We start from the raw sequence: 24112 nt of genomic DNA, 5'->3' as shown, positions 1-24112 counted from the left end.
TACTTAGCCCACCCACTTCTTCCTACATGGAAGGAAGTAGGAAGAAAAAGTGCCTGCCTGAGAAAACTCAAAAGCTGACAAAGGAATTTAGTGTTTGTTCTAGCCCACACCTGCTGATAGGTCCCTGACTACCCTTACTAAAAAGGGCTTTAAAGAATCCTTCCTCTGTCCTTTTGAGATGTATCTGTATCTCCTACCACTCAAGAATGTCTTTCTCAACGACCTGAAAGCCAGTCCTTTGAAATGTAATCATCAGGAAGGCTAGGACCTCTGTCTCCCAGGCTTTATGGGAAGATAGAATCCTAACTTCAATAATTGTCAGGTAACACACATATCTGGCCTAATCAGCATTTATACTGACTGAGCCTTTGGAATTTTTCACGTCTTTGACGCTACTGAGTCTCTGTTCAGCCCCTCCTTGTTCCTTCAATCTCCCTGTAAAGCACCCAGCCACCTCTGTATAAATCAAAGGTGAGTTCAGTTCATATTGGACTCTCTCTTCTGTTGTAATAGTATGTCGTTAATTAAAATCCGTCCTTAACACTTTTCACAGCATCTGGCTTTATCTTTGACAATAGCCAATAGAAACGATTGGTCTAAGAAGGCTCAAAGCAGCATTATTCACCATAAAAGCAACTGAAAACACCTAAGTGCCCAGCATCAGAATGCACAAATAAATTGTGGCATATTCACACAAGGGAATACGAGGTAGGGAGGCAAAGAATGAAGCACTCCTGCACATAACAATACGGATCCCCCGCCCCCACCCCAATAATGTTTAACGGAAGAAGCCAGGCACAATATAGGCTTGTATTTTCTGTTGTTGTGAGAGCAAGGAACTCAGATTCAGCACCTACGAGACCCATTTATTATCTCACAGTGTGTAGGTCAGAAGTACAGGCAGGCATGGCTCAACTGGGTCCTCTGTTCAGGGTCTGACAAAGCTGCATTTGAGGTATCTACCATGCAGGGGTCTCCCCTGCAGCTCAGAGTTTTCTTCCAGCTCATTCAGGTTATTAGCAGAATTCCGCTCCTGGTGGTTGTAGGAGATGGGGCCCGTTTTCTTGCTGGCTGCCAGCTGGAGGTCCGTCTTAGCTCCCAGAGGCCTCCTGGCCATAGGGTCTCTCACAGTATGTCAGTTTACTTCTTCCAGGCCAGCAGGATCATATCTTTCTCACCCTGCGAGTTTCAGGAAAGGCCCCATCCTTATTAAGGGCTCCTCCGATTAGGTTATACCTACCCAGGATAATCTCCCTTTTGATTAGCTCAAAGTCAATTGGTTTAGAACTTAATTACATTTGCAAAATCCGGTAACCTAATCCCCGGAGTGAGATCCATCATATTCACATTTCCACCAGAATCAAGAGGACGAGATTCTACAGGGCAGAAAGCATGGGACCCTCTGAGAATTCTGCCTACCATAACACTGAATGATTCAATGTTTATAAAGTCAAAAACCTGCTGACGTAATCCAAAATGATAGAAGTCAGATGGTAAGCAAGTACTTTTGTTGGATGTCACATATATGTGGGAAGAGGCATGATGGAAGCTTCTGAGTGCTGGTGATTTTCTATATCTTGATCTCAGAGGTAGTTGTACAAATATGCACTTTACTAAAATTCATCCAGTTGTGTACTTAATATTTGTGTACTTTATATATTTTATACTGCAATAAAGATTTGGTGCAAAAATAAAAAAAGACGTTCTCAGGTGCCTTGTTTAGTTATACACAAAAAAGATAGTCTGCATTAAAATTGTTTGTATAAAATTGGCACTGGTAAGTGCTTGAAATCAGTTTATGCCCCTAAGGAATTTAAAGACCCTGAGAAGTTTATATATACTATTAATTTACCCAGAAAGTTTTGTTGTAAAGATAAGAAAAATTAAATTTCAGCCGATTTATTCAAGTGATCGTAAATTCGAGGTATTTCCATTCAAATCCGTTTTGAGAGTTTCTCATTTTCAATTAGAATACTGTCTTCTCTCTCCATTGCATGGGAGTGTACCCACAAGTTAAGTGTGGAGAGGCAGTGTGTGTGTGTGTGTGTGTGTGTGTGTGTGTTTGTGATTGGTGGGTGGGCTGGGCAGGGGCAGGGAAATAAAAGGAAACTAATGGGCCGAATCTGGTAGGGTAGGTAAAATCTTTACATTCTTAGGATACTGACCAAAGAACATCTGAGAGAAACACAAAGCTCTTCCATGAGATGGGCCCAGGCACTATTTCCAGAGCGGGTCAGCCTTAACCTAATTCCATTCTCTACCTTCCCATTCTGTTCCAAGCCAAGGAAGTCATACCATTCCCTAGTAAATAGAAATGAGACAGTTCTCCATGATAAGTAAATCAGGAAAACACATTCATCCCCAGTCATTGTAATCAGCATATATAAAAGCCATATAAGTGTGAAATAAATGAACTAAAGGCCAATCTTACTAAGGAATTTGATGTAAAAATGTTAAATAAAATATTAGCAAACAGGGGGCGCCTGGGTGGCTCAGTCAGTTAAGCTTCTGACTCTTGGTCTCGGCTCAGGTCATGATCTTGGAGTCCTGGCATTGAGCCCCGCACTGGCTCTGTGCTCAGCTCGGAATCTGCTTGTCCCTTATCCCTCCCCCTCTGCTCCTCTCCCCCGTCCCGCACGTTCTCTTTCTCACATAAATAAAATCTTAAAAAAATATATTAGCAAACAGAACAGAAAAATATATTAAAATAATAAGACATCATGACCAAATGATATCCATTTCAGCAATATAAGGATGGTTCAATATCAGTGACTTTATTATGTAATCCATGGTATTAATCAAACTATGGAGAAAAAAATCCTACAATCATCTTGAAGGGTACTGGAGTGACGTTTGATAAAAGTCAACATCCATTCATGATTTAAAATACTTTCAATAAAATAGGATTAGATGGCAATTTCCTTAGTGTTTAAACTTATCCTAGTCAACCCAGAAGCCAGCCAGCATCATGCTTAAATGGGAAAACATTCTCATTAATGAGATGCATTCTCACTAAGGTTAGGAATGTCATAAGGAAACCATATCACTACTTTTATTTAATATTATTCTGGAGATCCTAGAAACCAAAGAAATGAAGATAACAAAATAAATTAGAGGTATACACCCTTAAAACAAGAAGTAAAATTACCATTTAAAAAATTATTTATTTTTTTTTAAAGATTTTATTTATTTATTTGAGAGAGAATGAGAGATAGCACGAGAAGGAAGAGGGTCAGAGGGAGAAGCAGACACCCCGCTGAGCGGGGAGCCCGATGCGGGACTCGATCCCGGGACTCCAGGATCATGACCTGAGCCGAAGGCAGTCGCTTAACCAACTGAGCCACCCAGGCGCCCTAAAAAAATTATTTATTTATTTGAGAGAGAAAGTGAGCGACAGAGGGCACAAGCCAGGGGAGAGGCAGAGGGAGAGGGAGAAGCAGACTCTCTGCTGAGCAGGGAGCCCGATGTGGGACTCAATCCCAGGACCCTGGGTTCATGACCTGAGCTGAAAGCAGAAGCTTAACCGACTGAGCCACCCGGATGCCCTAAAATTCTCATTATTTACAGATGTTATGATTGCACATTTGGGGAAGACCCAGGAGAAGCCACTGGAAAGTGTTCATAAGCAAGGAGAATCTAGCAAAATGGATGGGTGCAAAAGTACTATACAGAAATCAACACATTTCGGGTATACAAACAATAGTAGGAAGATAGATCAAAAGGTTTTATTTACAATAGCAATAAAAACTTATATATTGCAATAAACTTAATAAATACGCCAGACCTGTAAGATGTAAAGTTTAAAATATTCTGGGGGGGCAAGGGAGGAGTCACAAAAAAGAGAGCAAATGGAAAGGCAATTCATATCATACAGTTGTGAATTCTTGCCAAGTTTGTTTGTAAACTTCATCCCGTAAAAGTAGTAGTAGGATTTTTTGGGTACATAGACAAGCTGATGCTAAATTCACATAGAATACCAAACAAAGCAGGAAGAGACAGGAAATTTTTGAAAGAGAGGATCAATCATGGAATACTCTTCCTACCTGATGATACATATATAAATTTAAAAAGGTATAAATATATAAAGTAAAATAATTAAAACAGTGTGGTACTGATACGTAACAGACAACTCAACAGAATATAATGGATGGTATCAAAATCAGTCCAAGTACAGGAATTTGATACGTGACAAAGATGTCATCTCACATAAGAGAGGAGAAGATGGGTTAGTCACTAAATTATTTTAGAATAACCAGGGAGACAGCTGACAACAAAAACAAAACCGGGGTTGGATCCATACCTCACATTTGCTCTTAGGACAGTTTCCTGATATAAATATTTCAATGTAAAAAAGTTTAAAACAAACAAACAAACAAGACTAGGAGCAACTATAAGAAAATTCTTCTATAAACTTGGAAGAAGCTCTTCCTGAACTATTATATAAAGTCTAGGAGTCATAAAATGAAAAATTGTATAACTACTCTATACAAACAAAAATTTTATGTGACAAAACCCACCATAAACAAAGTTAAGCACAAACAAGAAGCTGGAAAAAAATATCTGTAATTCCTATCACATAAAAGGGTTAAATTTCCCTTTTAATAGAGTCCCTTCATACCATTAAGAAAAATACCAACAATCCAACAGAAAACTGGACAAAAGACAGAAGTAAGGGGCGCCTGGGTGGCTCAGCTGGTTGGGCAACTGCCTTCGGCTCAGGTCATGATCCCGGAGTCCTGGGATCGAGTCCTGCACGGGGCTCCTGGCTCAGCGGGGAGCCTGTTTCTCCCTCTGAACTTCTCCCCTCTCACGGTGTTTCTCTCTCTCTCTCTCTCTCTCTCTCAAATAAATAAATAAAATCTTTTTTAAAAAAAGACAGAAGTAAGAACTGACAGAAAAGGAAATACAAGTGACCTTTTAACATATGAGGAGATACTCAATCACCTATCAGATTGGTCACGATGAAAAAAAAAGTTGGATAGCACAATGGTTAGCGCAATTAGGGAACCACCACCCTCATGTTTTGCTGAACCAGCACCACTGTGATGGAGCACAATTTGGCAGCATTTATCAAAATCCCTGGTCCACAGATCCTTTGTTCCAGCATTTCCACTTCCAGTACTGCTACATATGCCAAATGGCCCAAGTTCCCAGCTCATTTTTGCAGCACGGTTTGTAATAGCAAAAGATCAGAAATAAACTTGTATCCTAGGCGACTGGCTACCTACATCCACATCCACACAATGGAATACAGTACAGCTATAAAACATAGAGCTCTTTATGTGCTAATATACAATGATCTCCAAAATAAAATTAAAAGTAGGGGCGCCTGGGTGGCTCAGTCATTGAGCATCTGCCTTCTGCTCAGGTCATGATCCCAGGGTCCTGGGATCGAGCCCCACATCGGGCTCCCTGCTCGGCGGGAAGCTTGCTTCTCCCTCTCCCACTCCCCCTGCCTGTGTTCCCTCTCTCACTGTGTCTCTCTCTCTGTCAAATAAATAAATAAAATCTAAAAAAAAATTAAATTAGAAGTATAATAAAAAGTGTGTCTAATATGCTAGCAAACTACCTTAATGTAACAAAGAAAGAAAGAATGTAATATGTAAATTTGCTCTTATATGCACGAATTCTGTCTGCAAGAATGCCCAAGAAGCTGATGATCATCACATCTGTCCTCAGGGACATGACCTGGATGGCTCAGGGACAGGGAAGGGAGATAGGACTATTTATTTTGTGCATTTTGTACCCTTTTATTTTAAACCACATGAATGTATTATCTATCAAAAAATGCACACAACACATTAAAGTTTACGATGGGGAATAAAGGATGTAGTTAAACTCCAGCCTGTTTGTGCTTATCCTGAGCTTGACTGAAAATAAAGTCTCTTGTTAATCTATGCAGCTTTCTGATTAAGGCACAAAAGAAGGAAAATAATTTTTCATTTGAAAACTTAAGTTCTAAAATAAAAGGTAAATAAGAAAAAAGTTAACAAAATAAGTAAAAACAAAGTTGCTCAAGAACAGGGATAGGAGGGGCGCCTATGTGGCTCAGTCGGTTAAGTGTGTGACTTTGGCTCAGGTCATGATCTCGGGGTCCTGGGATCGAGTTCTGCATAGAGCCCCACATCGGGCTCCACACTCAGAGGGGAATCTGCTTGAGATTTTTTTCCCTCTGCCCTTCCCCCGCTCATGCTCTCTCTCTCTCTCTCTCTCTCTCTCTCTCTCAAATAAACAAATACAATCTTAAAAAAAATAGGAATAGGAGAATCAGTTTGTTTAAAGCCATCAAATAAATATCAACAACAAAATAAATCATGTGAGTGTTTAACTAAACTGTCGGTAGGGATATATATATATATACCAAAACTTTGGCAAGGAGGAGAGGGGGCAGAGAATAGATGTTACTTTTTTTTTAAGATATTTCTGTATTGTTGGATTATTCCAATTCTTGATTAATTAATTCAATAATTTAAAAAATTACAATCATATTTAAATATAAAAAGGCCTAAGTTTCCATTGGTAACCAAATATATGTGTGTTTAAACAGTAAATAAAAAAAATGCAAGCTTAAAAGAGGCACCATTTTTTGACTAGTAAAACAGCAATGTTTTTAAAATGTGGTCCTCAATACAGGTGACAGTATGGTGAAAAAGTTATTTCATACATTAGCAGTGAAATATAAACTGGTACCTTTCCCTCCGTTTAATTCAAATTTAGAACATGCAGTGTAAGATATAACACAGAAAACTCCCATTGTATCCTTTATCCATACTGATAAAAAATAATTCGTTAGTGCAAATTAAGAAACTTAAAAATATTCGCATCTTTAATCCAGTAACCTCATTTCTTGGGACCTATCCTAAAACAAAAATAATTCAAAGGAAAGAAAAACCTATATGCATAAAAATGTTCATTCAATACCATATATACCAATATATTCATATGTATAATTTATATATACATATATATCTATAAATTAATAAAAGTTATTTTCTAAATAAAAAATAAATTATTTACCTAATGAAACAACATGTCCACTAGATATAATAGTCTCCTGCCATCAAATCGCATTATGTAAACGATGTGCTAACTGTCATAATAGCTAGGATATATTGATTTTTTTTAAAAATACAATTTGGGGGGTAAAAGTTGCCATATACGGATAATGAGCAGGCAAGTGGTGAGATTATGGTTGATTCTTTGTCTTTTTCAAAACTCTCTGTAACATCATTTCAAACTTAATTTTTTCTTAATTTTTCAAATTCAAATCTTCCTACTTTTGTCACAATTTACTTTGGGAAGAAGGAGAAAGTGAAAGATGCCTGTTGTTAGTGCAGTAAGAATGACTAACTGCCCAGCAGGAACTGCAGACTTTTGTTAGGAAAGCACCACTTACTTGCATCTTTGTCTGGAGAAGCAGGATGGACCCTCTGCCCCAGGCAGGTGCTACTGAAAGGCTGTGCCAACTTCTCCAGGGGCTGGGCGCTGTCCGCCGGCTCCCCCGCCCCCCTGAGGGTGCTAAAGAGGTCCTGGAAGTCCTTTCTTTGTTTGGATTCTTGGAGGGAACTCTCAAAAGATTTGTCTTTGAGTCTGAAGGAGGTAAAGAGTGAGATTTTTCCCTTTGGATCCCTAGAAGCATCTGGGGAGGTCTCTTGCAAACTCACTTTCTCAAGGAGTGTGGGGACATCTTCCATCTTGTGGCAGGGCGGGGTCATGAGTGCAGGAAACACCTTGGACGGTTGGTTGGGCAAACTATGGGTGCGGAGGGCAAGGTCAGGAGGGCGAGGGTACGAGGGCTGGGCAGCCCTGGCAGGTGGGGAGCCCCAGGTGAAGAAGGCTGAGGCCCTGCTCGCCATGTCTTTCCCCGGGGACTGCTGGTTGCCGTCTTTACTGGAGCTGGTTTTGCGAAGGCTGAAGGAGTGAGTGCAAGCATGCGGCTGGCTGGTGGGCAAAGTCTTTGATTCTGGCTTGGCAGAGGCCTTTCTCCCACCTTCAGAGTTGGGGAGGAGGGGCTCCAGGGACCTTCGAATGGCATTTGCTATGAGCCGAAGTGGGGACTTGGGTGGAGCCCGTTCAGCTGGGGTCCCTGTCTTCTCCTGAGCCCTTCCCTGGGTGGGTGGGGTCTCTCTCGCTGTCCGGGGGAACAGCAAGGGACTAACTGGTTTCAGCACACAGCCTCCCCTACCATTGTCAGTACTTCTCTGGGCACACTGTGCCCCAGCTTCCAGGCTCATACTCTCGGGGATGGGATGGTTCCAGTCCAGCAGCTTTGTCTTCTGCTCCGGAATGAGGACTAACTTCTTCAAGCCCAGCTTCTTCCCCTCTTCCAGCTCTGACCCGTCCTCCTCTCCCCTTCTGGGTCCGGTGTTCTTTTCTCCTGGGTCCTCTCCAGCCCTGGGAGATAGCTCTTGGTCTGGCAAGCACCTGTCTTTCCCTCCAGTGGGGTGAGGGCCTCTGCGGATGCTTCTGGTATCCCCAAGAGGGGCCTCTGCTTCCTGACACCCATCAGAAGCCATCTCTGCAAGGCTGGGCGGCTGGGGCCTGGCGAGGCCATCTCCACCAGGCCTCACCATGCAGTACTCTGCCTGCTCCAGCATTTGGCCGTGAGGCAGATACAGGGGCATGTCCTTGGGTAAACCTTGGGCTCTGGCACGCCTCAGAAAGATTGGAGTGGAAGGGCTGGAGTGACCTCTTAAGACCTGTGAGGGCAGGTTGTTAGCTGTCACCTAGAGGGGATGGGAAAAATGAATGGTTATTTAGGAATTCCCAGCATTTATTTATATGGGGAGGCACATCTCAGCCCACGGCCCCCTCCCTTCCTCTCTTCAGATCTCAGACACCCAAAGTCTGAAAGAATTCTGCCTAGGATGATTTCAAAGGGCTGTTCTTCATTCTAAGTGGCTGCTTCAGGACCTGCTGGGATCTGCCTGGAGTCCCTGTAGCAGGACTGATCCAAGACTTTGCTGGGTGCTGGATTAGGTGGGTAGGAAGCCAGAATGGAAGGCTAAGGCACAGACAAGCTCCCGGGCCAGCCAGGCAGAGCTGGCCTGGCCCCTTGTGAGTGGCCAGATGTGTACGGGAGGACAGAGACCCCATGGCTGGCTTGGCCATGGTCCTTACTAAGGGGTACATTGCACCCATAGGTATGTTCCTCCACCAACCAAGAGGCCAAGGCTTCTTCCTTGGAGATTATTAAGGAGAGACAGTTACCCCTCTGGGCTGGAGCTGTGGTGGCAAAAGGATGGCCTTTAGGACTTTTCAATGACCCTTCTAAACCTGACTCTTGCCTTGCACCATTGAGAAAGTAGTCATTTGTAGCATGCAAGACCTTGGCCCTTGGCAAAGGAAGAGCGTAGGGAAATTCTAGAAGTGGCTGTGCCCTGCCAAGAGCTCTGGTACCTGAGGGGCAGGTCATAGGACAGGAACTTACAAGAGCATGTACCTTTCTTCGTCTTGTGCACTCTGTTTCCCAGAGCCTAGACCAGGGTCCAGCAGGCAACAGAGGCTTGATAAACTCATATTGAAGGATAAAGATCAAACCTGAGTATCTCAGTAATGCCATTTTCTTTTCAAGGGGGGATGTGCTTCCAAGAGTCTCAGCTGCTACCAAAGGCAGCCTCAGTCTGTGTCTGCCTTATATATCCTAGCATCTCTGCATGCCACAGTCCTGCCCAGAGTCTGTTCCCCACAAAGTCAGTTTAGTGAGTGGCTGTGCCCCGGGGCTGGCTGAGAAGGAACAGGATGGGTGAGCCTTCATGCAAAGGACAAGTGAAGCAGGCCTGGGTGGACTCTTGACAGAGCATCTCATGGCCCTGGCTTTGTACTTGGGTGACCTAAGAGCGCTAAGAATCCAGACTTAAGTGTGGAAGTGGGTGGAGCACGAGCAGCTCACCTTCCAAACACCTGCACCGGGCCCCAAAGGGCATTTACCTGAGGTAGGGAGAAGCCATCCAGAGCATTCCCTGGGACACTGGCTGAAGAAAAAGATGGCGTGGAAGATAAGGGAGAAGACAATGAGGAAGAAGAAAGAGGAGCAGCTTCCTTTGAAGGTGACATAGTTCTTTTGTTGTTCACTGGCGTCAAACCTACCAAGGAAAGAACATACTCTCCATTACAGAGCTGTTATTACCTTATTTTATCATGAAAAGAGGAGGTTTTAAGAGAAGCTCCAACTCAATAAATAGAGTCAGAGGGAGGAAGGTGTTGGAGACTGATTGAGAGGCCCCAGTGCTGAGTTTGACCTTAGGAGGAACGGGTGAGGAGTGGCAGCCTCCTGTGGGGGAACGGAGGTCCAAGGATGGAAAGTCTAGGAACCATCGCACTTCGCACTCAGGATGTTCCTGAGAGATGGAACAGGGAGTCCCCAGGGCATCTCTTGGAAATTGGCGCCTACCTCTAAAGTTTCCCCTGAAGCCATTGTGGTTGGGGTCTGGGCTGCATTAAGTCACTTAGTCAATAAACCACCTGAGGCCTCTTCCCACAAGATGCTGGACCATTAGCCGTGGGCGTGGGCAGGGTAGACAGTCACCACTAATGAATCGGGGGCTTCCTTCTCACGCGGGCGCCAAGGGGCTCTCAGACGAGATGGTTAGTTTGAGATTTTAAGAGAACACCAGGGAGGGAGGTTATAATGAGCATCAAATCATTTGAAGCATATGGAGTGGGGTTCGTGCCAAGCTCCCATTGGTCAGGGAACAAACGAGATGCAGTGTGTGCGCTCAGAGCAATGGGAGAAAGGAGTGTGTGGCTGAGGCCCTGGGGACACGCCTCATTCTGCTCTGTGGGAGCTGGAGTCCATTCGTCTGGTAACTGCAGAAATGTGACAGTTGTAGCCTGTGAGCTCAATCTCTCTCTCTCTCTCTCTCTCTCTCTCTCATGAGTTCACACACACGCCCTCTAGTAACCTTAAATCTAAAATCTCAAGAGCTTTGCTTCTGTAGCAGAGCATCCCAATAATATGTCCTCAGAGGGATTCAGAAAATGCCACACTCCGTTTCGGAATTGTCTGCTCAGCGTCTGACCCTTCAGCTCAGCCCTCAGCCAACTCTCCTGTGAACCCTCCCAGCAAATGAGGCTACCCCCCAGAGACTTCCCAGGACCAATGTGCGTCTCCCACTCCCTGCATGCGGCCGTTCTGCTGACCCATTCCAATTTCCCTCCAAGTTGTCCAGCCTTCAGATGTTAGCTCACTTCCTAACTCAAGACAATCCCCTGCCTCAGTTTCCCCAAAGCTTCGGGCGATACGCTCCTCCTCTGGAACCCATACAGGCCAGGCCAACCCCACCCTCAGAAGAGTTCCTTCCAGACCCATGTGGGTTCTTCAGGATTCTGTCCTGCTTCCCTTGTACACACAGGCGAGTGTGTCAGAGTGCGTATTGCAGTGCTGGGCTCTGGAAAGACGGCCACCACACACATACGTTCCACAGGCTTCCAAAGAGAAGCCCTCCAGAAAGCTTCTGAGGGAAAAGATAACTCAGGGGAAGAGATCTGAGGGTGGCAGGAAGGAGCTGCTGGGAGAAGGCCCGGGGCTGCCAGGAGCCGATGCGGGGGAGGTAGCTGGCCAGCCTGTCACCCAAACCCCCAGCGCAGCCCACAATTAGATGGTTCGAGCCTAAAAAGGCAAACGCTGTGAGTCAGTTGTTGCCTTGCTTCCTGCCTTCGGCTTGCCAAGTTCCTGCCACATTCCTCCTCCTCCTCCTCCTTGCCCCCTCATTCTCTTCCCTCTGCTCCCTCCTGAATCAAACTCCTCAGCTTGTCTCAGAGGCCCCTCAGCTCAACAGACCGCTCTTTTGTTCCCCGCTTCTGACACAGGTTCAGGGACACCTTGGGAAGCAAACCTGACAGGAAAGCCTTGGGGTTCACAAGGTCATGACCCGCTCCCTCCCCCCTTTCTGTAAACCCTGCCCCTCCCACCACCACTCCCACCAGTGAGGCCTCTCTGCACACATGTTCCTCATGCACTGACTTCAGGAGAACTTGGGCAGAGCTTGAAGGGACACCTGCAGTCAAGCTGCCACCTGGGAGGGGAAGGCCAGAGCTAAGCTGAGAGGCGACAGGAGATCTCACCTGCCTGAGGTAGCCAGTGTCTTTGGGCTCCCTCAGAGAAGGGCAAAGGGGAACCTGGAACCCCAGCTCCTTCACACCCACTCCAGCTGCCTGACACTTTCCTCACGTGAAAAACGGGATGGCTAGCATTGCTTCACGGGGAGGCTGAAGGAATAAAATGGGATAAAACGCGGTGCCCGGGGTAGAATGCAAAGTCAATGCTGCCCGCTAGCGAAATATTAACTCTAATCCCTGTCTTCCTCCCACGCACACAGGTTGTGTCCAATAAAGACAGTGCTGAACGGGTGACCTGCGCCAGAGGGGGCTGCATACCCCAACCCTGCCAGGATTTCTCTAACTTGTAGGCTCCGGGATTCCTCATTCAGCAACTCAGATCCTTTTCTGCAAGTTCCTTCTTGTTTTCCTTGGACGCTTGGCACAGTCCAGCCAGGCTGCCCTGCCCTCTGCAGGGGCCTCAGTCCCGGGTGCTGCCAGCCCTGCTGGTCCCGTCATGCAAAGGGCTTGATGAGCAGAGCGGGCCCGGATTACAGCGCCCAAGCCTCCTTTGGCTCAGCTGCCTCTTCTCTGGGCCCTCTGGCAGTGACCTTTCCCCTTGGTTCTAGAGGTCACTGTGGTGACTATGGTCAGCAGGGGGAGGGTGAGAAGGGCACTCACACAGCTCCCTCTGTCCTCCCACCTGGCGCTGGGGCCAGAACCGGCCTTGACCGGGCAGTAAATGGACCCAGGAGATGGCGCCCCACATCCTGCTCCTTACTACAGTAGGACCAGTGTTGCCCCCTGGGGTTTCCTCTTGGGCAAAACGAAGATGACCAAAATGACGGGTGTGAGGATTTTTACAAAGACTGGGATTGCGGGGTGCAGCTTCCCAAAATCTGGAGTTCAGGCAATGCTCAAATCTCCCGGTCTCAGTGCGCCCTCTAGGGGCAGCCCGCCTGTGCAGGCTGAACTCATAGGCCCCGTTCGTTTCTTCCCTCAGTCCAGCCAGCTTGTTCCTTGGTTCGTATGTTAGTTTGTTCACTCATTTACTCATTCATTTAGCAAACAACAACTGGACACCTCCTCTGGGCCAGACCCATACAAATGACCCCAACTCAAGGCCTGCCCTCAAACCAGCTTTTATATACACTTGAGAACCAACATCTGGGATAACTAAAGACACGCCGAGGTCCTCAGGCCCATCCCAGAAACCATGCTGCTGGTTAGCAGTCCCCTCTCTCCCGTGCCTCCTGCAGCGTCCCCTAACCTGTTAGGAGGGGCCCCCCACCAGTCTCGCAGCTTGCACCCCAGACTGGGAACTTCTCGAGGGCAAAGGCCGAGCCCCTTGCACTCCTGGCGCTCAGTGAAGTCAGCTGGAAGTGCTGGGTGGAATCTGTACTCAAATGGACACCCCCCACCCCACAGAAGCAGAATTCCTGTGATCTGGGGAGGGGCTCAAGGCCAGGGAGGGGTGAGAAATGAAGTGACCCAGGCAGGCCTTCAGTAAACATTAATTCTCTTTTCTCGTCACCCTCAGTGCCTGGGACTGCAAGATGATTCCAGAGTCATTTCAGGGTGTCCCAGGTGGAGTGGCTTGTGGGGTGCAGCTGTGGTCCAGCTCCAGAGGCACCCATTATCCCAGCCTCACCCAAAGAAGGGGGAGCCTGGAGTCTGAGGGTTGCTGGGAGAATGACTCATGGGCCAGGAGTCCGTGTTGACTCAGAGGGAAGGAGCAACTAACTAGTGCTCTGTTCCAACTTCAACAATGGCTCTTTTTAGAAACTTTTGTCTAACCCAAGGCTTTCCTGGGTCCACCTCTCCCAGCGCAAAGCCCAGAGAGAGAGAGTGTGGGGGCAGGGGGAGATGGAAGGTAGACTTGGAGATGGATTAGAGGGCCCAGGAGGGGATGCCTGCCCTGTAAGGGAGGCAGCACAGAGAACGTGGCCAGCCCCGGGGTGCTGTGCCACTGTGAACGGGGTTACTGTGCCCCCTAGTGGGATCCAGATGCCTTGGCATCCGCTGCAGCCGCTGGTCCTCACCCAGCCCTGTTCTTCTCAGGGATGCTGGGATCAAAGCCTGCTCAGAAAAAGAAGCGGGTGTGTTTGTATGGATGGGCGTGTGAGTGGGTGTAGGTGTGGCTTCTTTCACTGCTTTGCCCTGATGCCCCCAGTCCAACTCCAGTGCACAAAATGAAATTACATAGAGGCTCTGGGTCTCAGTTTCCTCATCTGTGTTTCACAAAGCTTGGAGCCAATGATTACTAACACCCCTTCCAGGTGCAGCTGTAGAGCTCTAAGGCTCCATGATTCCAGACTGAAGGAGAAGAAAAGGCCCCAAATCCTTGGAAGATGCTTCTTCGAGTCAGCCGTGAGAACAGTCAACCTTCTGTTTCTTTCCTTGCCCCTAACATCCAGGAGGCCAGGTCAGAGAGGCCATGCATGCAATGAGAACAGGTGCCCTTGAGAATTGACCAGAAGACTGCCCATGCCCCTCCCCTCCCACTCCCAGGGAGCTCGTGACTCACTCGACTGGAATTTTCTTCTCCAGCTCTGGTATTTGCTGGGAGGTGGAGACTGGAAGCTACTGGCCCGTTGCAGAGCTGTGGTGGAAAAAAGAAAGGGGCAGGGGAGATGGGGAAGGAGGAAGAGTCTGTTAAACTTACAGAATAACCATGGGGTTTTCTCCTACGGCACATTTTATGGACTAATAGTCATAATTAACTGAGCCCCTTCCTTTTCCAGACTGCATCTTCCCATCCCTAAGACACACATCTCCAACATTTCATTTGCTCATTCATTGAATATGTATTGAGGCCCTGCTGTGGGACAGGTACTGCCATCATTCAGAAAATGACTCAGATTATGAGCCATCATTCTGACTTACCCATAAGTAACATACATGTATACATGTGTACGTGCACACATGTATATACGCTTGCCCATACATACGCATGCTTTTACGCGCGCTTGTTTGCTCGTTTTTAGCAGAGCAGTTCTTCAAAGCTGGTCTCACATCAATGTCCCGTATATGTAGTAGATAAACCGGAGCTGTTCTCATTGAAACCCGGAAGCTGCAGAAAGTTCTTCCTCCTCTCCCCCTCCCCCGCAAAGCCTCCCAAACCCTTCGGGAACCAGGATTCCATGGACTGTGTCCTGAAGACCCTCCACCCAGCTGGGTCTTGAGAATTAGCTGAGCAAGATGAACATCACATGCAGAAGAAGGTGGCCTTGGCCATTTAGGGTGTGAGAGATGCACATGTACCCCATTCCCACACTGGGCTCTCAGATTTGGCCTCAGGCTCTAGGTCCCTGTGGTGGTTCCTTCATACCCGAGAGAAAGAATGGGGCACTGCATGCATGCAGGCCTGAATGTGCACACAGGTGGGACCAGGGGGCGTGGAGGGAAAGAATGCCCCAGGAGTGATGTGGGTGTGGGAGAATGGGGTAGGGAAGGTTTGAAGCCAAGGCCCAGCCCTCAGTCTCGGTAGGAAGGTCTGGATCCCACGCCCTGCCAGTACTCAGAACTGGGCATCCACTCTCATTAGCCAGGCTGTGGGGTGCAGGTGGCAACCACTTCCGGGGGCTTCTCTTCCTTGGGATAAGATCCGACAGCTCCTTAGATCCCTGACTCCCCTCCTTCCCTTACTGTCCCTGGAGATGATGTGGGCCTGTTCCATCTGTGGGTTCCCTGTCCCACAGGCCTGCTGTCATATCGAGTGCATGGGCTTGAAGGGGAGCCTGTGTGGCCTGGCTCAGGGCGCAGCCTCCTCATCCCCCATCCTCCAGCTTGGGCCTGTTCCTCCCACAGACGCAGGGCGGGGCCTGCCCGGCTGGGCTGGTATGCAGCAAGGACAGGCAGGCCTCCAGGATAGCTACCTCCTGCTGACCGACGCTATCCCTTCCATCAGCTGGTGGAGAAATTTCCCGAGAGATGTAGAAGACGGCCTCAAGCTCTTATTGCTTCACCTCAGCTTTTTCACTTTGTGGAATGGAACTTATTAAAATTGGTTAAAATTCACAAGCAATTTTCCATCCCTGGTGTTTATGGGACACACATGTGCACATTTTTTACCACAATAGGCACAACAGGGTGGGTAGCAGTGATTTGATCCAGTTGTTTTGAGCAGCATAAAGCCAGCCTGGTTCCCTTTTTCAGCTTATATTTTACTTGTATTTCTTTTTAGGGAGTACTTTTGGAGCTCCTACTGCATGACCCACTACAAAAGGAATAAGGGATAAGTATTTTGCCATACAGTGCTAATGATATCATTTTATTGTTACAAACTAGCAGTGCGCTCCCATAGGTCACTGGACCATTCTGGTGTCAAATTACTGCCAGAAAAAAAATGGAGAAACAACAATTTTTCTAAACCAGAATAAGATGAGGCAGTCTGCCCCCCTAGCTCTAATGGGTTTACGCCTAAAATCCAATGCACTTGATTGATTCATTTAATTGTTTAGGTGTGCATTTTACAACAAACTTATCCAGACAGGCCCTCTTGGAAGCTGCTCTTCTGTGATTCCCCCAAGTGTAGGATGTGGCCTCCCCCCTGCATGGAAGCAATTGGGGCGCTTCCATAAAATGCAGATACTTGGCTCCATGCTAGACCCACCAAATCTGAATCTCTGCAGGTGGGAACCTACGTATCTGCCTTTTAAACAAGATTTTAAAGAACCACTGAACTAGGTGTTTTGGGGGACCATTGCTGAGCCTTTTCTACTGAGCCTCAATAACATAGGGCTTAAATTCTATTTCAGACCATCCTCTTGGGCATGCTCTATGCTAAGGAACTTGAGGACACAATAGATTCCTCGATGAGCTGAGTAATCCCAGAAGTCTTTCCCTAAATTGTGGAGAAATACTGCATAACATGAAAGTTACCATTTTAACCATGTTAGAGTCCATCCAGTTCAGTAGCCTTAAGTACATTCACACTGTTGTACAACCATCACCACCGTCCACCTCCCGAACTTCTTCCTCCCGAACTGAAACTCTGTACCCATGAATCAGCAACTCCCCACATTCCTACCCCCTGCCCCTGTCATCACCATTCGACTTTCTCTATGAATCTGACTCTTCTAGGTACGTCACAGAAATGGAATCGTATAATACCTGTTCTTTTGTGTCTGGCTTACTTGACTTAGCATAATGTCTTCAAGATGCATCCATGTTGTACCCTCTGTCAGAGTTTCCTTCCTTTTCAACACTGAATAATATTCCATTATATGGATATAGGATAATTTGTTTATCCATTCACTGGTTGATGAATTTTGGGGTCATTTCCCCCTTTGGCAATTGTAAGTAATACCGGATGAGCATGGGTGTGCAAACTTCTTAAAGCAGTATATTGGCCTTTTTGGCATTCCCTTGGCTCAGCTCTGCGCCATTTATCCAAGTGAAAACTGTGATGAGTGAAACTCCATTAACATGCACAACATATCAACCCTATATGATCTGGTAAAGTAACAGATTCACCATAACCAGCAACACAAAACACAATGCTGAGACTGTACCAGAGGTTTTAACCCTACGATTTGGTCTGCCTAGCAATGATCAAAAACATATTGCATGACAGTGAAATCAACAAGAGAGTGCTTGAAAGTCACATGGTCTATCCACTTCTCTGTCTACTCTGTATTTTACCCTGGAGTTACATTGGACTGTCAGAAACAAAACGCTTTGGCCACACTGCCTTGTCACCTTGACCCAGCCCTATCCCCCTGGAAGAACTCCTCTTGCTGAGTCGTGTGTGGTCGCGATGCCCTAACCTGCTAGCTGCATGAGACAGCCTCACCCAGGATGTGAACTCATGTGTCTCTCACTGTTGTCTGTTTGACAAGAAGCACTAGGAAAAGTGGTACCAGATCTGGAACTTGCTGCATACCAATACATTGTTTTTCTCATGAACAATAATTGTGTTTCCTTTTTAACTCTGGCTGCTAGAAAACTCAGGATCAAACTTATGATTCCACTACAGCAACTGCTTAGGCCCACCTTCTGCCTCTCCGGGGTCTCTATCTCCTAAACTCATTTTGTTAACCCTGATCTTGAGGCTTTATCTTTTATAGAGAGAGACGTAGAATTTTGTTTTATGTCTTTCTTGTAAATTGCCCAAAATCCCCTGGCAATCGAGGAGCGAGGAGAAATGGAGGGAAAGGATGAAAGGCAGGCAAGATTTGTAACTGTAAATGAGGAGGCTGGAGCCCAGGCAGACAGCGGTCACGCATAAGTGAACAGAGGCAGGCTGCCCCCAGCCGGGTACAGCACAGTGTTCTGTTCACTGCCTATGCTCAGCCCTTCCAGACGGCACCACGATGGTACTGAGCAAATATATTCCGATGACAACTGTCCTTTTATAAAAAGGCTCACAGGGGAGGGTAAATCCATAGTCTCCAGGAGGCCGGCCCCAGCCCTGGTGTTCCTGGGAGATTGTTTCTAGGTTCTGGTGGAAATTCTGCTCTTGGCCACCAGAGGGGTGTGCAGGACAAGCTGAGTTCCGGTTCTCCCAGGGCAGCCAAGGCTGCTGGCGACCAAGGTGGCAAGTTCCTGTAAGTCTGCTTCTTCCCACCCCGAGCTCGCAAGCTGCTGTTGACTGAATCAAAACATTCAATTCAAGGCCACCTTTATGAAAACAAGCTGCGCTACTAAAGACAACTTTTTAGGGTGTGGAAGCCCCTGGCCCTGGGCCGCAGGCCTTACCAGCTGTGAGACCTAGAGAAAACACAATCTGTTTGCTCACAGGTAAAATGGTGAGCTTACTTACCCCCTGGGGTCATCCTGAGGATGAAATGGGGCCACGTATGGGAAAACCCTCAAGCCATTACAGGTGCTTAGTAGAAGTGTATTTATTACTGTGTAAAATTTTAGTGCATTCCACGTGTCCCAAGCACTGCTAATGGCCTGGCTGGCTGTGGTCCAGTGGCAGCTAAGCCACATCCTTCCCTCGTGGGCTATGCAATGCCAGATGGGCCCCCAAGGAGATATTCAAAGAGGAGACTGTTCCAGGCAAGAGGGTGCTGAGGTCTCCTTATCTCTGCCAGCCTGGGACAGACAACAGCCAGTCAGACCCCTCTGCCGCCTACCCACTTGAGACTCCGAAGCTTCCCCTGGAGAAGGAGGCTGGGCCTGGGTCCGGTCCCCTCACCCCACTTATACCCCAGCCCCACTGCCTCTGAGCCTGAGGGCTGGACCTGTCACCGGATCCTCCGTGAGGAAAAACTGGGCCATGGGGAGTCTCTGCTCCCTCCCCATGTCCCAGGATCGAGCATGCCTGCCTCCCACCCAGGCACGCTCTCTGCTCACCGTGCACAGCTTGTGACTCCTCAGGGCACTGTGAAGAGACTTTCCTGGTTGGGGCCTCTCTCAGGGAGCTGTGCCTGGTGAGGGGCTCCGGGAGGGGTGGGCGTTCTGGCCGCCGGGGCCTCTCCTCACAGGGCCGTGCACCGGGTGCCTCACTGCTGGGGCTGTCTGGCTCTGCGTCGGAGCTGGAAGGAAGAAGCAGAGGGTGGGTGAGTGGACAGCCCAGTAGTTCACTTCCCACACCCCCACTGTGCCCTGCACGTCACTGCCCGTGGCGCCCTGGGGCGGACAGAGTGGTTTTGTCACCTCTGTCTCAAGCCCAGCCTCAGGCTTCATTATGGGCTGAACTGTGTCCCCCCAGATTCATATTAGGTCCTAACCCCTAGGACCTCGGAATGTGACTGCATTTGGAGATTGGGTCTTTAAGGGGGTAATTGGGTTAAAATGAGGTCATTAGGGTGGGCCCTAATCCAACATGGCTGGTGTCCTTACAATAAGAGGAAATTTGGACAGGCAGAGAAGAAAACATCACGTGAACACAGAGTCAGCCATTGACAAACTGAGGAGAGGGGCCTGGAACAGATCCTTCCCCCTCGTGGCTCTCAGAAGGAACCAACCGTGCCGACGCGGACTCCCTGATCTCGGTCTCCCAGCTTCTAGAACTGTGAGAAAGCATGTCTCTGTTGTTTAAGCCACCCAGTCCATGGTGCTTTACAGAGCCCTAGTGAACAAATACCGGTGTGGATCCAAGCAGGAGAATAAAGCCCCGTGAACATATGCTGATGTGCTTGCCGGATGGCTGGTCTACCTACCTTCAGCCATCCTTGAGCATGACTCCTCAGCTCTCTGGGGCAAAATGAGCTTATCATTTAGGACTTGTCCTAAAACTTTAGGCATTTCAGCACTGCTTGTGTCCTGTGGGAATGGATGGGAGAAAAGAGAAGGCTACAGGGTTGGAGGGGGAGTATGTAATCTGGGCCTTGAATGATGGGCAGGAATTCGCATGGCAGAGAGATGGAAGAAATGTGTCCTCAGGAGCAAGGACAGCACAGACGCCGTCCCCCAGGGGCTTGGGGAGGCGCAAACCTGTAGGGCTGTGACTATTTACTCTCTGTGTATATAAGTCCAGCGTGCATCTTTCCACTGGGTTGCTGTTCCTTATCCATCTGTGTGCTCTGGTGGACTCCCTATCCATCACAGTGCCCAAGCCTACCAGCCACGGCATCCCTGTGCTCTTCACCGATGGGTCCCAGAGGTGGGCATGCCATGTGAGTAGTACCCATTGGAGGTCTACCTTGAGATCCTGGGACATGGACATGGACTGACGGACATGGGCTGAGGCCCTCCATAGCCAAGAGTTCCACACATTGATAGAGCCTCCTTGTGGATGATTGTAAATCCGACATGCAAAGGGGCAGCAGCAGAGTGGCTATTTCAGTTTGTGGCTCCAACCTTGCCTGAAGAGAGGACTACCCTTGGACTTCCCAGTCAGAGGAACTGAAGTATTTGCTATGTTACTTAAGCTAGCATTGGGTTTCTGCCCCTTACAATGGACATGGTCCTGCATACCTGAGGCCTAGAAGGCTGTGAGACCTGGGGCAGGGCCTTCCTTCTCTGGGCCTTGCTTTTTATCTCAGTGACTGCAGAGGGCACTCCAAGGCAGAGGTGCTCATGCTGACCTGTGTGTCAGAATCACCTGTGGGCCTTGCTAAAATGTACGTTCCCAGGCTCCCCCTTCCAGAGTCTGAAGTCTCCAGACGTCGTGAACTAGCTGTCTGCACAGCAGTATCTGTTTTCACCTACTCCAGCCATTTTTCTGATCCTCTTGTTGGAAAATCCAGAGGTTGCTTCTCCAGTTCCTCCATTCTTATCTGAAACAGTGAACCACACCCTCCATCTTGAAACTTCTTTCTTCTCTCAGCTTCCCCAACTCAGTCTCTCGGTTTCTCTCCTTCCTGTGGGTTTTGCCAGCATCTTCTCTGCTTGCCCACTGAATGTTCAAATGCCCTGGGGCCCTCACCTAGGCTTAGCTCTATCTATGAGAAGATAGCCTCTTTTTTTTTTTTTTTTTTTCCTGAAGAGATATTCTTACTCCACGGGTGACTCATCAGCTCCCTTGGCCTTCATAGCCTCTATGTGCCACTGGCCCCAAAATCACTGTCTCTAGTCCTGCCTCCCAGAAACTTCTCTGTTCTACTGCTTGCTTGACAACTGCACAAAGACATCTGGTAGACATGTCAAACCCCACAGGCCCAAAACAGAACTCTTGATTTTCTCCACAGACCTGCCTCTTCCCCGAAATCTTGTCCTCCTCAAGGCTACTGTAGAAACGACTGTAACTTTCCTGCGGTCACCTGGGTCAAAGCCTGAGAGTCACCCTTGGGCTCTCTCTCACCTTCACATTCAGTCCATTAGCAAATCTTCTCCCCTGCTCCCGACCTCGGTCCGCGTCCCCCCATCTCTTACCTGTGCCACAGGCTCCACTGGGCCTCCCTGCCCCCGCTCCCACCCACCTCTGCCCCACCCATTTTCTGTCCCAAGCCCGGCTGATCTTTGGAAATCATAAAAAAGATGTCACTCTCTGACTTAAGAATTATGTAATGGCTTTCAATTGGATCTAGAATTAAGTTTAAACTCCTTGCCCTGTCTCACTTAGCCTTACTCCTGCCTTACTTTCTGGTAGAATATCTTAGTCTTCTTCCCTCACTGTGTGCCAGCCATGTTAGAAGACATCAGGCCCATACTCGCCCCAGAGCCTACGTACTGGTGTTCCACTGCTTGGATGCCACTTCCTCAGTCTTCGCATGCCTGTCCCTTCTTGTCAGCAATTCTCAGCTTAAATGTCACCTCCTCTTGGAAGCTGTGATCAATTGTTTGCAAAGAACGATTGCAATCATTCCCCTCCTGGAGCCACACCCTTTTTCAATGGACCTTTGCAGCTCCTCCCATAATGGTGGAGCCCATTTCCCCACCCCTTGAATCCGGGCTGGACTTGTGACCATTCAGACGTGATAGGAATAGCTGAGACCTCAAGAGACTTGACATGATTGTGCTTTCTCATAGGACCATGTGAATAAGCACAGGCTGCCTGTTGGAGGATGAAGGACCCATGGCCCAATAGCCTCCTGGCACCCCAGCTGACAGTTAGCCATGTTCCAGAAGCCCGAACACACACAGGAGCCCACTGAGACCAGAAGAACTGCAGGACTGAGCCTGACTGAAATTGCTGGCCCACAGAATCGTGAGTAGAATAATGGTGCTTTGTTACTGAGCACGATGGTGAGAACAGATGACTGATACAAAGGCCTTTCCTGGCTACCGATCAAAAGTAGCTGACTAGTCACCCTCTATCATAGACTCCTATTTTATTTTACTACCTAGAACACAGGTGATATTTTTCCTGTTAACTATTTACTTGTTTGCTGACTGCCTACCCAGTTTGAATGAGAGCCCTGTGAGAGCAAGGCCTTTGTCTTGTGTTGGTCACTGCTATATCCTGAGAGTCTGGTACATACTGAGCAATGGGTCCCTCTTGCTGGTTGGCCTCCTGGATGAATTCGGTGTCTGGGGGAGGCCTGGAGTCTGCACTCCTAATGACCACTCTGGGTGGTTCCGGTATGGGCGGGAAGGATGGCATTCTGAGAAATACTCATCTAGGGCAGCAGGGCTTCACTTCTCATGCCTTCTCCTGCCCCCAGCCCAGCCTCCCCATTACCATGCGTCACTACCTTACATCTCACTGTCACAGTGACACCCACTCGGCACCCCTCACTGCAGCCTACACCACAACTGCCTTTCAGGGAGAAGACAGTGGGGCCAGAGCCTGTCCCTTCCCTGAGAAAACAGCAACTGCTAACACTTACAGTGCTTATTATGTGCTGAACATTGTTCTATATGCTTCATATACATTAACTGTGAGATCCTTACGATTGTCTATGAGACAGGTATTACCACTGTCCCCATTCTACAGACGAGGGCATGGAGGTACAGAGAGGTCACATGGTCAGTGAGTGGAGAGGAGACCAGTCCCTGAATGCTGTCACTGTTGCCCAATCCCTCTTCTGTCCCCATCCTGCAGCAGCCTGAGCATACCTGCTGTCATCACTGGTGACCAGGACACGCACAGCCATCATGTCTTCTCCAACTACGTTCTCCCCAGGGCTGATCCTCACTGAGGTCCACTCAGAGGGCAGGAGAGAGGTGGCTTCACCTTCCATATCACTGGGCTCTGGCTCCAGGACACTCTTGGGCTTCTTGGGGGAGGTTGGCTCATCTGCTGGGAGGATAAGAGTATCTAGAGAGATGATGGGGACAAAGGGGCCCTGCAGGGTACCTGCTTCCCGTCCCGAAGCTTGGGGAGGCTGCTGGGGTAGAGGGTGGCCAGAGCAGCAGGCTTTGGGTCTACCTGGACACTCCAAGACTGACCTTCTCGTCCTCTGTTCCTACCACCTAGCCTACCAGATGCCCCAGGATTTAGAGCACCTCTGTGTACAGGGCACGAACACACGCATCTCATGTAGTCCCATAGAAGGGTCCTGAAATGTCCAGAGGGACCACCCAGGCCCAAAAGCCTCTGGACTGCCATTGTCAAAATCACCATGTCCAACATACTGCTAAACCTGGTGGCAACTTCTCCATTCTTGTCTTGACACATCAGCAGCATTTGACCCAGCGGTTCATTCTCTCCTTCTAGAAACAGCTCTCCTCTCAGCTTCTAGGAGAGCATAGCCTGGCTCCCTTCTCCTCACTGGCAGCTCTCCTTCCCTCTTTG

General features: G+C 48.1%; 1 protein-coding gene across 4 annotated transcripts in view; it reads right to left on the bottom strand.

Annotated features, from left to right (window-relative positions):
- Positions 1–24112, bottom strand: part of LOC113913852 (F-actin-monooxygenase MICAL2) — a 216264-nt gene that overhangs the window by 42038 nt on the left and 150114 nt on the right. For all 4 annotated transcript variants that reach the window (XM_027578196.2, XM_027578197.2, XM_027578198.2 and 1 more), the window contains 5 exons: positions 23434–23617; positions 19345–19526; positions 14567–14641; positions 9931–10085; positions 7397–8726 (listed from right to left, as the gene is read on the bottom strand). In XM_027578196.2, the coding sequence (XP_027433997.2) occupies positions 7397–8726; positions 9931–10085; positions 14567–14641; positions 19345–19526; positions 23434–23617 (1926 nt within the window). The remainder of the gene's footprint in view (positions 1–7396; positions 8727–9930; positions 10086–14566; positions 14642–19344; positions 19527–23433; positions 23618–24112) is intronic.

This window comes from Zalophus californianus, chromosome 11 (assembly GCF_009762305.2).
Source record: "Zalophus californianus isolate mZalCal1 chromosome 11, mZalCal1.pri.v2, whole genome shotgun sequence".
Classification (NCBI taxonomy): Eukaryota; Metazoa; Chordata; class Mammalia; order Carnivora; family Otariidae; genus Zalophus; species Zalophus californianus.
This window is presented reverse-complemented; position numbering and strand designations above follow the sequence as displayed.